The sequence below is a fragment of the Muntiacus reevesi genome, chromosome 3 (assembly GCF_963930625.1).
Source record: "Muntiacus reevesi chromosome 3, mMunRee1.1, whole genome shotgun sequence".
Classification (NCBI taxonomy): Eukaryota; Metazoa; Chordata; class Mammalia; order Artiodactyla; family Cervidae; genus Muntiacus; species Muntiacus reevesi.
The window spans coordinates 33,022,411-33,036,214 of record NC_089251.1 but is presented as its reverse complement, the minus strand read 5'-3'; the positions used below and the strand labels follow the sequence as shown (position 1 = coordinate 33,036,214).

The following is a 13,804-nucleotide window of genomic DNA, read 5'->3' as shown; positions in this document are numbered from 1 at the left end:
GAGACTACTGTATTTTTTGAACAAGGTCACCCCCAACACTAGCCCAGCACCCCTTTCCCCCAAAAGGAAACATAATCAAGTAGAAGAGACATCCTTTTATTACAGTTGTTACTATATAAACATATCCTATGGGTCAGTGGAAAACCCTTGTGGACAGAGCCTTCGGACCTGCACCTGCTTGACAGAAGGGAGAGCCTGGTCAGAGGGTCAGCAGCATAGCAAAGGACTCAACCCAAAAGGGCGTGCTCCCTACCACTGCCCTTTCCCAGGCCACAGTCCTCCTGGCCCATTACCTGGCCCTAAACCCAACTTTTCTGTGAGGTCCGGATTTCTCGCGTTTGGTCCAGTAGCTGCACATTTTCCTGCCATTTACGTTTAGGAAATTCAAGCTCTGTCAGCTCCTCCAGCTACAGAAGAGGGCAGGGTTAGTGCTCCAGCCCTCAGCTGTACCATCCAGTCTCTTCCACACAGTCTGTGTTGAATGAACTTGCTATTCATCTTCCTTACCTGCTCCTGCAGCCCATCCTTCCTACAGGGCCCTACCCCACGCAGGGTGAGCGCAGCCACACAGCAGTAAGCAGAGAGAGCAGCCTCGGCTGCAGACATGAACACAGAAGGGATCCAGAGAGCCAAGGCTGTGTCCTAAAAGGTGAAGGAAGGGCGGGAGACAAGAGGAAGCCGGGCAGGAGTGGCAAATGCTGGCGATTAAAGGGCAATACCTAGGCTCTGTGGACTGCAAAAAGGCTGGGGAGAGAACTGAACTCACATAGATTTTCGTGGGGTCAAAGGGGCAGTCAGCATGTCCAGACCCCTGGTCCAGCGGTACCAAAGGATCCAGCAGTCCTGGGTGGCAGTCAGCAATAAGACGGCGGCCGCCATTGGCCACAGTGAGGGACACAGCGAGGAGGAGGCCCAGGGAGCAGGCAGCAGACAAGAGAAGGTTCACCAGCGCTAGCGCCAGCAGGGCCCAGTGCTGGCAGGGGCAGGAGGTCAGGGTGAGCAGCTTGGGGGCTGGCTGCCTCGCCCACTGACCAGACACCTCGGTTACTCTTTTTTTTTTATTATTATTTTTTATTCGGTTACTCTTATTTGGGGCTCCCTCTCCCACTAAAGACGAAGCTGAATCAGCGCCCCCCCCCCCATCCCTCCCCGCTTCCCTGCCACCAGGCCTCCTCCTCTAAGCTCCAGAAATCTCACCAGTCGTGGGCGAAAAAGATTCCTGGACGCCAGAAGGGCCACAAGTCCCAAAGAAACGCTCTGGAAGAAACGAAACCTGAGGCCCGCGCCGCTAGGCGGCCCCCACCGCCCGCGCCCCGGCCCCGGCTCGCCCCGCCCTGCCCCGCCGCGCTCACCAGCAGCCCTGAGCCCACGGAGATGATATTGGCGGTGGTGTACTCCGGGGTGACGGCGCCGCGGGGGTTGGCCACGTGCCGCAGGACGGTGCCGTGCAGCACGGCCCCCAGCAGCAGGTTCACGTGGCCCACCAGGATCAGCGCCAGGCCCACCCGCATGAGCCGCCGGGGGCCCCGGGCCGCGTCTGCAAGGTACAGGCGAGGGGCAGGCTGAGCCGGCTGAGGAGCCGGAGGCCCCGCACGACTGCCCCAGGTCGGCCACAGGCCCGAAGGCGGGTCCAGGGTGGGCCCTCGGGGATAAACAAGACCGGAGGGGCCGGAAAATTACCGAAAGCGCAGAGGCGGCGGCACTTCATCCGGTTCATTGGCGCTTGCCGCGGGGCAGCTCTTACCTGCCTGCCCCGGCTCCGCCCCCGCGCCCAGGCTGGCTCCGCCCGCCCGGCACACCTGCGGTCCGGCCTCCGCGCCCCCTGGTGGACAGCGGGACACACAACACACACACACACACAACGCGCGTAGCAAAAAGTAGACTTTTATTACAGCAGCAACTGAGGCGAATCGAATGGCCCCCCGGGGCCACCCCTGCAGCACCACCCTTCTCTCCCGCCCCGTCCGCCCCAGCGGGATGGTAGAACTCAGCTCCCCGCGCCCGTGCGCCTCCTTCCACACAGGCTGGGCGGGAGCGGCATTTCGGCTACTAGCCCCCGACTAGAAGGCGGCTGCTGAGAAGGCCAAGGCCCAGGCCCACGTCTGTGCAAAACAAGTAAACAAAGTGCAGAGGGATGGAAGAGAAGGGGAGGGCTGGGGAGGGCGATGCTCAGAACCAGGGAGCCCAGAGCTCTCCTGAATAACAGAGGAGAGCGGGGCTTCACGGGGTAATACTGACTGGGGGGGCGGGGCGGGAGCCGCAGCCTCTCCAGAGGCCACAGCACGGAGGAGGGGCCGGGTCGAGTGGCTCTAAGAGGAGACGGTGACAGCGGCTGAGTTGAGGGTGCTGTTCCTGGCGAAATTGAACTTGTTCAGGGTCTCCTCCAGCAGAGAAGTCAGTCGGCTCTGGTCAGCCTGGAAGGGAAGGGCTCAGTGAGATCCGGCCGAGACGACAGAGCGGAGGGGCTGCCCTACCCCGGGCGGCGGAAGGCAGAGGCCTCACCTCACTAATGAAGCCCAGCTGCACCAGCTCAGCCGCCAGCTCCGGGATGTTCTCATCTGACAGAGAAACAGGAGAAGGTGAGCACAGTGCGCGAGTGAGGGGCACGGGAGCCCTTCCAACAGCCCCGGCCAGGTGACCCTGGCTGGGACACAAGCAAAACTGTCAAATCAGATCCACCCTCCAGATTTACGGGCGAAGATACTCATTCTAAGTGAGTCCGCGTGTTGCTGCCAGGTCACCTTCCCCACCCCTGAAGGTGTCCCTCACAGGTGAGGCTCACAGACTCTCCATCCTCTGAGGGACAGGAGAGACTCACTTGGCATCAGGTCACAGCTCAGGTGCCGGTTCAGTTTGTCCTCCAGCTTCAGCAGAAGCGTCAGCTGGAGAATAGGACAGTCAGAAAATGAGGCTCCCCTTCCCCACCCTCGGGCCACCCAGTGCTACACAGCCCTGGGCTCTGAGCCTTACATGGTGTTTGACTCCCTCCTCCACCGACTCAATGTTGCACTGCATCAGCACTACCTAGGGAGAGGAGGCAGAAAGGGTCATTAGATCAGATACCAGTGAGCAAAAAGCCCCCAAGAGCTGGGGTTTCCAGCCCACAGGACACGGGTGCCAGGGAGCAGACACACATTCCTGTCTTTACAGGACAAAGCCTTATTTGAGATGTCCCTCTCTACTACTCCCAAACAACCATACCTTGCGGGTCTCCACCTCAGCCGGCTCAGGTGTTGGAGTCTTGACAGAGGGGGGCACCACAGGTGATGTCACCTCCTCCTGTTGTGGCTGCTGGGGCCGAGGCAGCCCAAAGGCTGTCAGGGGGTAGATCCCATTCCTAAATGGAGATCAGACAGGTCAGATGGGCTTTGGACACCTTCAGACACCCATCCCTACCTCCTAAAGAAGTTTTTTTTCTTATTCTTCTCTCACCTGACATCTTCAAGGAATTTATCCAGTTCCAGAGCTGGAGACTGAGAGTACCTGGAGAAAAAAAAAAGAAGATGGAAGGAAAGAAGCAAAACAGCAGGTTCAACCATTCCCAGAGAAAGGACAGTTGACAGAAACCTCCAGATGGGAGTGACCGATCTGTCCCTTTCAGAACCTCTCAGTTAGTTACTCACAGAGTCTGAACTGGTTCTCTTCCTGGTCCTGCAGGGATTTCAGCCAGTACAGCACTGGTATCCATGTTTTTGGTGATCTCCTCCAGAGCATTCTCTGGGATCATGTCTGGAGGGCAAGATGGAATGGGAAGTTATGGAAGAATAGTTCAGATTAATATTATAGAGGGCACAGGGGTCCGGGGGGAGAGTGGGAAAGAATCCTTTTGGAAGTAGAAGAGGAAAGAGAACATGCGAGTGAGAGTTACAAGGCTCCAGACTGGAAAAAAATTCCTACGAGGGTTAAGAGAACTCACGCTGGTGTCCCACAATGCAGTGGGCAGCAAGGAGTTTGAGCGAGGGCACTTCGAACAGTGCTGGGTGAAACAGAAGTTCTCTGGCTGTTGGTCTGCGAGCAGGTTCAGACTGCAGGCACTTTTGAATGAACTCCTAGAAAAGCGAACAAGGGAGTGGAGCAGGCATCTGGTAAGCAGCCCACTGTGTTTGTCTTATCTCTCTCACTATATCTAGCACAAGACTTTGTTCATACTAGGTGCTCAGCACGGGCTAAGGCAACAAATTGCTAAATATATTTGAAAAGACTTTGAAAACTATAATGTATTATATATGAAATATCATTCACTGTCTTTCTGGTTTAAATTATTTTTTTTGCTTCCTAGCCACAAGCTTTCTCTTTCCTTTGCTGTTCAAACTTATGATACCTTTTTTCCTTATTTTCTCTCTGCTTTATTAGCCCACTCACTGCCTACCTTCTTCTCCAACTCTCGCCAAATTTACCTCTCTCTTTCCAAACTCATCCACTGTGGACAGTAATATTCACCATCTTTTTATTTCCCAAGCCTACTATCACAATTTTCTTTGTCTACTACATCATTTATTCACTGGATTTCCCCATGTTTCTCTAACCCCTACTTATTTACCTCTCCTGGGTCCCATGACAATTAACCTGCTTTCCTCCTTTCCCTGTGAAAGGCCAAAAAGCCATATACCTAATCTTTTACTTGAACATCACACCCTGAAACTGAACTAGAAACTTATTCCACACTGGCCTCAAGATTCCCACTACTTTTCCTTCTTTTCTCTTTGGTCCCTTTTAAATGCATATAATGACTTACAAATTAACCTCCTCTTTGGACCTTTCTTTACAGACTCTACTCACCATATCTATTACCTGATTCAAAACCCTTATATCCTTCCAATTTTAACTCATTTATTTCAGGGCACTTTCCCTAACTAAAACTATATAAATATACAACCTCAAATGACTGGTTTGAGAAACTCACACCAATTAATTTGTTTAAAAATATCAAGATGGTTGTTTAAGAGTATGTATCAATTACTTGAGGTAACCATCAAATCAGTTTGCCTTCATGTAGAGACATCTAAGTTAACATAGAACCTTAAGATTCAACCTTATTATCCATCTTAAACCCCTGACCTGAGAGAGAATGTGTGTGGGTATCAAAAACACCTAGGGAAATGCTCACTACTTTGCCTTTCTGCTTTATATTCTCTTGCTCTTAGAAGAGAGCATATTCCCAGTGGGTGAAGTGAAATTCACTGTGTCTGACTCTCTGCGACCCCATGGACTATACAGTCCAAGGAATTCTCCAGGCCAGAATACTGGAGTGGGTAGCCTTTCACTTCTCCAGGAGATCTTCCCAACGGAGGGACTGAACCCAGGTCTTCCGCATTACAGGAGGATTCTTTATCAGCTGAGCCACAAGGGAAGCCCACCCAGTGGCTACAAGGAATAAGAACCTAAAAACATTTCAAAGTCTGTTGAGGAGAAGTGATCCTAAAGATCCTCACCCTCTGTAATGGGTCTTCTAGAAGCTGAATGGCACTGCTGATGGCTTCTTGTGGCACATATGAGGACTCTCCATTGCCCTGAATCTCCAACACTGCCATCTGCAGAGACGGGGAATAAAGAGAAAAGGAGACCTAAGAAACCTCAGTGTTTCCACAGTCACTCCCCCAGACCAGTCACCTCCCTGTCAACCCTCCATCCCCCCTGCTATCTTCTGATGTGACCCCTTTCCACTACCCACCCTCCTGGTCTCCTCACCTCCAGTGCACACATGCCGAAGGAGTAGATGTCCACTGCCGTTGTCACGTTAGTGACTTCTAGGGAAAACAGAGCAGCTTTGGTGAATCAGAGATTTGGGGCAGGGCATGGCAGAGATGTCTTAAAACTTTGCACATGCCAGTAGAGAAGGACAGCAGTTTCAGGTATGTTACCGCTGACCCTCAGGGATGGGCACAGGGCAGAAAAACTGGGATGCCTTACCTCCATATTCTGGTGCGAAGAAGTGGAGGTTCTTCTGCTCTTCCCGACAAGTCTTCACATGATTGTTGATAGTGTCAGGAGCCACTGGGAGTAGGGGAGATACCCACAATCTGACCACCGTCAACAAAGCACAGCTTTGCTCCAGAGAGGCCCCCAAAAGACAAATTCTCTCCTGAAGTCTCTAACCCTCAACAGGCATAAACTGAGCCCTGAAATCCAGACTAAACATGACCACCACCTGCCTCCCCTTTCTCAAGCTACCACTTCTTATCTAAGGTCTCTAACTCAGTAGCAGCAAAGGCTCTGCACTAAACTAGCAGGTACCTAGGGGCTTTGGGCTGGCAACGTATAACACAGCCTAAGGAGAAACTTTCACTTGTGACCTGCTTACCTGCCCCAAAGCCCAGGTACATCTAACCCCTAATCTCATGAAAATGTTTGCTATAGTTCTTTCATCCACCCTGCATACAGCATAAAAACACTGGCAGCCTTTCCTGGAACAATCTGGAACAATTAAGAGACCTTAGAAACTTGGATGAAGATGGGTAGGAAGGATTAACATACAACCATAAGAAGGACAGCCTCCTTCTTATCCACCTTAACTGACTGAAACTTAAAACGAGCTCAAAATTGAACCAATACCCTTAAATTAGTTTCACTTGGAATCCACCAAAAACTTCAGACCCCTGCTCTACCCTCTCATTCCTCAACACTGCCTGCCACAGGGCTGAATGAGGAACCAGGGCCGGGCCCAGTTTGGACTCACTCGGATCATAAACAATGACTACAAGTCACAGAGGGTCTGGGAGCACAGTATGACTTAAGGAACCAGCCTGATGATGAGGGGGGAGTAAGAATCCAGGACATAAGTGGCCAGCCAGGCAGAATCCACAGGAAACAAGCGGGTTATGGAAGGGCAAGCAGGAGAAGGGTTGGTAGGGCAGAAGCCAAGCAGGCATCATTACGCAGGGGGACAGGGTTTGCTCCCACGACTGCATGCACTGGGCAGCCGCAAAGGGGAGCAGAGGAAGCACAAACAGCGCCCCACATAGGGCAGAGGGGGCTCTCACCATTAGCAAAAATCCTATGAAAGACTGTTGGGAACAGAGCAGCCCGTAAGCGGGAGGGAGGAAAACAGAGAAAAGTTGTGAGCAATGGAGCAGCCAAGCCCCAGACAAATGGACACACAACAACACACAGACACAGCACACAGAAATGTTAAACACTGCACACGTGTACACAGCAAATGAAAGCACTCACAGCAGGCACAGCCTGGAACCTCCGTTGGTAGGTCTAGCCCCAGGGGCTCAAGTCAGACCTTACACCCAACTCTTGCCCTTTCCCAACCTTCTATTGAGATCTCTGTATTAACCCCAAATTCCCTACAGAAAGGTTCAAGATTAGGCCCTACCCCTTTTTCCACTACTTAACTGGCCTCTCTATAAATTGCCCCTAGTAAGGTCCTTTCTCTTATCACCAGCCCACACCTCAGAATTTTCCTCTTTTCCCCCATTCCTTTCATCTTACCCCCATGGTTCCCAAATTCCCGAGGCTCCCCTGCCCAGAACCTCTCCCTCCCCTCACCAGAGCCAATCTTGATGAGTCCGTTGTGCTGGATGAAGATGGTGTCACAGGTCAGGTTCCCATGGATGATGGGGGGGTCACAGGAGTGCAGGTAGCTGTGGGGGCACTGGGCTGTTAGAGGGGCCAGTGGGAAATTACGGCAGGGGGAACCCAAGGGTTAAGAAGAGCAAGGGCCTGGTCTCCTGCTGGTCATCACAAAGGTAATACCCACACTCTGAATCTCCATTATGCCTGATGAGTTAAATAGCTGGATAGGAACTAGGAGAAAGAGGTGGGAGACAGTATCATGGTCAAGGCATTGGGATGACCGCTTTAAAAGACCCATAGGGGCCTAATCTTGAGAACATGGTTCAAAGAAAGTGGGGAAGAAAAGAAGTGGGGCAGAAAAGAACGGCAGAGTAGTGCCCTGAAATTTGTTTGGAGAAACTAATCAGGAATAAATATGGGAAAGACACTACCAGATCTTGCTTACCTTAGGGCAGAGAGGATTTGTGTGCACCAACGCTTCCAAGCCTGGAACAGAGTTTGATCCAAGGGTCAGCAGTTATCCACTCTCTTCGCCCTCCACAGTTCCCTCCATCCCTTTCCTGATCAGATTCCTAATCTTTTTTTAAACTTCCAAACCAGCCTAAAGCTTTGTCTGTTCTCTCTGTACCTTTTCATTCATAGTCTTGTGGTTTTTTTTGGTCTTCTTCAGAAATTGCTTAAGACTCCCAGATGACATGTATTCTGTGATAAAAATGACCTGGAGAGGCAAAACACACAAATAAAGCCTTACAACAGAAATTATCCCTTATCTGGGTAACTTTTATATGACATGCCCATAAAATTTGGAAGCCTGGTGTTTTTCTTTTTTCCATCACCCAGCCCGTCCCACTCCTCTAGGTTGTCACAGAGCACCAGGTTGGGCTCCCCGTGTCATACAGCAAATTCCCACTGGCTATCTATTTTATATATGGTAATGTATATGTTTCCATGCTACTCTACTGTGTCCCCACGTCTGTTCTCTGTGTCTGCATGGAAGTCTTGTATTTTTAATAAAGTTTCTCTCTTTTGCTCTTAGTATTACTTCCTTAGATTTAATAGGGCAATGAAAATTACTGAGCAATATGAGCTATGGCAAGGAAGAAACAAAAATTCACTCATTTCTGCCCCAACTATAACCAGACAAAAGGCACAGGTAATAGTCATAGGTATACCCTTGGACTGCAAGGAGATGAAACCAGTCAATCCTAAAGGAAATCAACCCTGAATATTCACTGGAAGGATTGGTGCTGAAGCTGAAGCTCCAATACTTCTGCCACCTGATGCGAAGAGCTGACTTACTGGAAAAGACCCTGATGCTGGGAAAGACTGACGCCAAGAAAAGGAGGTGACAGAGGATGAGATAGTTGGACGGCATCACTGACTCAATGGACATGAGTCTGAGAAAATGTGGAGATAGAGAAGGACAGGGAAGCCTGGTGTGCTGCAGTTCATGAGGTCGCAAAGAGTTGGACATGACTTAGTGACCAAACCACAACATCTCAAGACCAGCTGATTCCACCTGTTTCAATATTACCTTTTTCTGAATGTAAAAAGAACAATAAATGTAGCTAGTCTGTTTCCAGTAAGCTCAGGAAAAAGTTCTTACCCTGGCCTTGTTCTCTTTAATGTCAGCCCAATACTTATGAAACTTGACAATGTTGAGATGTTCCAACTGAATCAGATTATCAAACACAGCACGGACCTTTTCCTGGAAGCAGGGGAGATGTTGGGATTACAATGTTCAGAAAGCATTATCATCCTAAAAAGCCATTTCCTATCCCCACTAGCAATGATCTAACCCCAACATACTCTTCTCCTAGTAGCTTCCCAACATCAATTCCTCTTTAACACCAGCATTCTAACAACCCACAGGCTGCATCCTTTCACCATTACTTACCTCCTGCAGCTTGTAGTTCTTGCGCTCTGAGAACTGTACTTCATTCCACACAACCTCTACACCTTCCTCTGTATCCATGGCCAGGTATGCGCTGTCAATACCTGGTACATTCCGCTGATTCACCTGAGAAGAAATTCAAATAAAAGGGAATTAAAATTACCACATGAACTATCTGTTGTAATGCTCCATACAGTCATCTTCTCCCTGCCTCTGACCCGTTCAAGTTTGGTCTGCCCCTTTGAGACTCTGTCCCTCCACGTCTCACCTCTTAGAATTCACTGTGAAGTCACACTCCCACTGTGCTGTGCTTAGTTGCTCAGTCATGTCCCATTCTTTGTGACCCCATGGACTGTAGCCCATCAGGCTTCTCTGTCCATGGGGATTCTCCAGGAAAGAATACTGGAGTGGGTTGCCATGCCCTCCTCCAGGGGATCTTCCCAACCCAGGAAGCAAACCCAGGTCTCCCGCATTGCAGGTGGATTCTTTACCATCTGAGCCAGCAGGGAAGCCCAAGAATACTGGAATGGGTAGCCTATCCCTTCTCCAGGGGATCTTCCTGACCCAGGAATCGAACTGGGGTCTCCTACCTTGTAGGCGGATTCTTTACCAGCTAAGCTACCAGGGAAACAACACTCCCATTAAACACTCCCACTGCCTTACCTCTTCTCGCCTCTTCTGCCAGCGCCCACAGGGTGACTCTTCCAAGATCTCAGACTCATCTTCACTTTCTTCTTCTTCCTCTGGGGAAGCAGCCGAGGTTGTGGAGGTCACAGGAGGTGACACTGACGTCAGGCCAGGAGCTGAGGATGAGGATTCTACCTTTGGGTCCGAACCACTGCTGAGTACTGTCTGGGGCTCGCCTTCCGACATGCTGGAACAAACACTCAGGCCTGCATTGGTTGGAGCAAGGGTGAAGGGAGAAGGTGGAGAGGGTTAGAATAGATTCTATAAAGATTCCATCCTAATAACATAATCTGGGGTTTAAAAGTAAATAAAACATATACCTCCCCTGTTTCCTTTAAGTCCAAAATCAGAATTAGTCCTGTATGGACCCTAAACATTAACTACTCTCCTAGTCTGGAGAAGGGTAGCTATCTCGACTGAAGATGACTCACCCAGATCAGTGACTAACTGAAGTATACATCAAGCTTAAAGAATATGCTGCTATGCATAAACATGTTAATAAACATATTTTGTCATGTAAAAAGATGATTCACCCAAGAGTGGCAAACAAAAGATTTATGGTTGTACAACTCATGTTTAGTAAGGTCCAAATAGAACAGCAAATCAGGGGCCTCATTCCTTTCCATCAGCAAATATCTACCCAATAGCCTTTCCTTTGAATTCTCATCTACCTCTTGCACTATGCTCAAGAACCAAGCTACATGGGCACTATGCAGGGCAGATAACTCCAGATCCCCAAATGTTCCAATGAACCAGCTCTAGAGTTAGAGCTGTAGTATTCTCAACCAATCTGTCCAACTGAAACCCTAAGATGATTTATTCCACTTGGACTAACCCTGGCACCCACTCTCCATTCCTCCTATGCACAGAATAAGCCTGCCAGTCCATGATGAGACTACCCTTGGGCCAGGTAACTGGCAGTGGTTAGTGACTTCATTCCTGATGACCTCACCTTCCCTGTGATGTGAGTGTGGTAAATGGGTGGGTACTGGTTAGCAACATTTTTTTTCTATTCACTCATTCAACAAATGTTTATTAAGCACCTATTATGGGCCAAGCATTGAGTTAGGTGCTTGAGATACCATAGTGAACAATATAAATAAGATGCCGATACTCAAAGCCTAAATTTAAGGCACAGCTAAGATTTTAATCTTCCCATTTTCATTTCATTCACATGGCTCAAAGGCTCCATCCTCTGAGGCACTGGATCTGACACAGGTATCCCTTTTAAGCACAAATAATTCAAGACCAAGCCATTACAGGAAAAGTACTATATTACACTAGTGTATAGTAGTATATCCATGAACATGGCTTCTTGGAAAAAATTCTCAAAAGCTAAATATCATGAACTTCAGAGAGTCATAGGACAACCGCTGAATGTTATTTCATATCTCTTAAGAATGAAGGCTGTAAAGAAGTTGGAACCTGTGTGTGCTAGGCTCAAGGGGATGCTCCCCAGGATGAAAATATACTGTAGATTTGCTCCTGTAAGTCAGTTCAAAATACAGAAGCTCCTGATCAGGATCTTTTGAAAAGCCCTCATTTCGTTTTAGAACTCTCAGATGCCCTCTTCTGCCCATCTCTGCCACGAACCTACACCATGTTGAACTCAAGTCAGGAGATTTCCTTGGTCTTTTTAAAAACATTTTTTCATCTTGGAGATTTTTATTAGATGACACTCCAGTAAATATCAGAGAGCAACAAAGCACTACAGAGAAAATCTGGCAAGATGCTTTTTCACCTGGTTTTTCTCTTGCCTATCATGGATTTCAATCAACAGTTTTAGTAATTTACCAGAAAATTCAAGTTACAGATCATTTTCCTTCTCCCCCTGAAAAGTAGCTAAAAGCTCACAGGGATTACTTTCTAGAGTAACTTTATTTATAGAATGTATCCTGAATCTGAACAGCTAAGGAAAGTTCCCAGCTACATTATAAGAAATATCAGTGGAATTGTAATACAGGAAGCCTGTGGCCAGTGAGCTCTAAAGAAACTTCTGGACCGAGGGCACAGACAATTAATCCACAGTATGGCACGAGATGCCAAACTTTCATCGTCATAGGCGCTCTTCGAATGTGCTTGTCTTCTCTGTCCCCAATCTCTCCCCAGTGGGCAAGATGATGGCAATGCCCAAGAATCCCCAGGACCCCTGCTGCTGATGAAGAAATCTTTGCAACACTGGCAGTTTTTGTCTCAGGGTCAGTCGTTCAGAAATTTAAATGAGACCACAGACGGAAAAAGGGAATCTCCTCGCCGCCTCCAGCCACCCCAACATGCACACTCATGTTGTGTGCATGCACACACAACATGCACAGCTCAGAAGTGTTCACTTCTGAGCTGTGCAGGTAAAACATTGCAAAGTTTTTCCTGCAAAGTTTTTCATTTTTTGGACTGCAACTTCTCAGCATCTCAGCTTCTCAGCATCTCAACTCCTCGGCAACAGCTTGCAGGCCACAGGCCTCTCGCCCGCTCTCATCCTGAGCGGACCTGAAGAGGACCTGAGACCTGCAGGACTGACCAGTCAGACAGATATAAACTCGAGGAAGAATTTAACACTCCAACAGGTCGCCTAGCCCGCTGACTGCGAGTGAGCGTCGGGGCCCCAGGCAGGCCCTGCAGCCAGCGGCGGCCACCTCACCAGAGGCCGGCCCCGCGGCGCCGTCAGGGGCGCAGGCCACGCCCCCGCGCAGTCGGCGCGCCGGCCCCGCGAGCAGGCGCGGCCCCGATGCTGCGCTTCCGCAGGCCTCCGGGCCTACGACCGCCGCCCCCGCCCCCGCCCCCGCCGCCGGCCCCGCCTCTCGGCAGGCCGAGTTCGACACGAACGCCGGGGCCTCGCGCCCCGCGCCCGCAGAATTCCGGGCGCCCTGCCACCACTCGGGGGCAGTCGGGGAGGGCCGGGTGAGAAATGTGGGGCTGACGCGGCCCCCCGGCTCCGGCGGGCCGGGCCTTGCCCACCGAGTGAGCAGGGCCGCCTACAGACACTCGCCTGCTGGCGTCCCAGATCCGGACCCTAGAGGCCGATCCGTCGGTCCTCTCGCTGAAACCTTCCCTCTCCTAGGCGCTCACCTCCTGACTCCGTTCCCCGCAGCCTGCGCTTCAGTTCCAGCTCGGGTTCCGGGGCCCCGGATCAGAAAGACTCGCTCACAGCTGCGCTCCGCGGCGCAACCGAACTGCGGGCCCCGCCCTCGCGGCGTCCTGACTAACAGTGGGCGGTGCCGCACTGCCGTTGGGTTTCCATTGGACAGGGCGGCCAGGGTGGGCGGTGCCCCGAGTGTACTGTAGCTCGTAGAGGTAGCCTTCAACTCGGTCTCCTCCCGCTGCGCCTGTCCGGCTGAGACCTCTCGGAGGGTTCGGTATTTTCGGTCTCAATGAGGCTCGTCTCTCTGTCTACCCCTCGGTCCGGTCCTGGTGCCCCGGATGATTCTGCTGGGCGAAAGGAAGGCCTTGCCCCTCTTGAAGGCGCCATGACAGTTCTAGTACGACTGAAAGACAAAAGGAGCGAAAGATGTAGCCACAATCCGAGAGGAGCGCCCACCCGCTTTCAGTATTTGGGGGTGACACTGTGCAGGACACCTATTCAGAAAACTTTCTTTAAATTACTGTTACATTGAAACTGAAAATTAATAGTTAACGCTTCGTTAGTGGATAATACTGACGTTGGCCAAAACTTCCTAAGAGGTTTTCACAGATGTTATCTCTCTT

General features: G+C 50.4%; 2 protein-coding genes across 4 annotated transcripts; both read right to left on the bottom strand.

Moving 5' to 3' along the window:
- Nucleotides 1-85: 85 nt before the first annotated feature.
- KRTCAP3 (keratinocyte associated protein 3) lies at nucleotides 86-1,852 on the bottom strand. Of its 2 annotated transcripts, none has more exons than XM_065928827.1 (7): nucleotides 1,681-1,852; nucleotides 1,353-1,537; nucleotides 1,198-1,257; nucleotides 767-973; nucleotides 508-642; nucleotides 294-407; nucleotides 86-174 (listed from the first exon to the last, which is right to left on the bottom strand). In XM_065928827.1, the coding sequence occupies exons 1-6, from the start codon at nucleotides 1,715-1,717 to the stop codon at nucleotides 300-302; spliced, it is 732 nt and encodes a 243-aa protein (XP_065784899.1). In that variant the 5' UTR covers nucleotides 1,718-1,852; the 3' UTR covers nucleotides 86-174; nucleotides 294-299. The 2 variants fall into 2 exon arrangements, with proteins under 2 accessions (XP_065784899.1, XP_065784900.1); XM_065928828.1 differs by having other exon boundaries at nucleotides 104-177.
- Nucleotides 1,853-1,868: 16 nt separating this feature from the next.
- Nucleotides 1,869-13,292, bottom strand: NRBP1 (nuclear receptor binding protein 1). Of its 2 annotated transcripts, XM_065928825.1 has the most exons (18): nucleotides 13,169-13,292; nucleotides 10,079-10,308; nucleotides 9,419-9,541; nucleotides 9,128-9,229; nucleotides 8,150-8,239; nucleotides 7,967-8,007; nucleotides 7,495-7,589; nucleotides 5,911-5,994; nucleotides 5,689-5,747; nucleotides 5,433-5,531; nucleotides 3,917-4,049; nucleotides 3,624-3,729; nucleotides 3,433-3,483; nucleotides 3,202-3,337; nucleotides 2,971-3,024; nucleotides 2,819-2,882; nucleotides 2,503-2,558; nucleotides 1,869-2,414 (listed from the first exon to the last, which is right to left on the bottom strand). In XM_065928825.1, exons 2-18 carry the CDS (start codon nucleotides 10,286-10,288, stop codon nucleotides 2,310-2,312), a joined length of 1,608 nt encoding a protein of 535 aa, XP_065784897.1. In that variant the 5' UTR covers nucleotides 10,289-10,308; nucleotides 13,169-13,292; the 3' UTR covers nucleotides 1,869-2,309. The 2 variants fall into 2 exon arrangements, with proteins under 2 accessions (XP_065784897.1, XP_065784898.1); XM_065928826.1 differs by lacking the exon at nucleotides 2,819-2,882.
- Between the last annotated feature and the right edge of the window lie 512 nt (nucleotides 13,293-13,804).

Coding starts and splice junctions, on each gene's coding strand:
- KRTCAP3 (XM_065928827.1), bottom strand. CDS start 1,717: ATGAACCGGATGAAGTGCCGCCGCCTCTGCGCTTTCG. Junction 1,258..1,352: donor CCGTGGGCTCAGGGCTGCTG/GTGAGCGCGGCG, acceptor CGTTTCTTCCAG/AGCGTTTCTTTGGGACTTGT. Junction 643..766: donor TTGACCCCACGAAAATCTAT/GTGAGTTCAGTT, acceptor TTCACCTTTTAG/GACACAGCCTTGGCTCTCTG.
- NRBP1 (XM_065928825.1), bottom strand. CDS start 10,288: ATGTCGGAAGGCGAGCCCCAGACAGTACTCAGCAGTGGTTCGGACCCA. Junction 4,050..5,432: donor TAGAAGACCCATTACAGAGG/GTGAGGATCTTT, acceptor TCGCTTTTCTAG/GAGTTCATTCAAAAGTGCCT. Junction 3,730..3,916: donor CTGCATTGTGGGACACCAGC/GTGAGTTCTCTT, acceptor CTTGCCCTCCAG/ACATGATCCCAGAGAATGCT.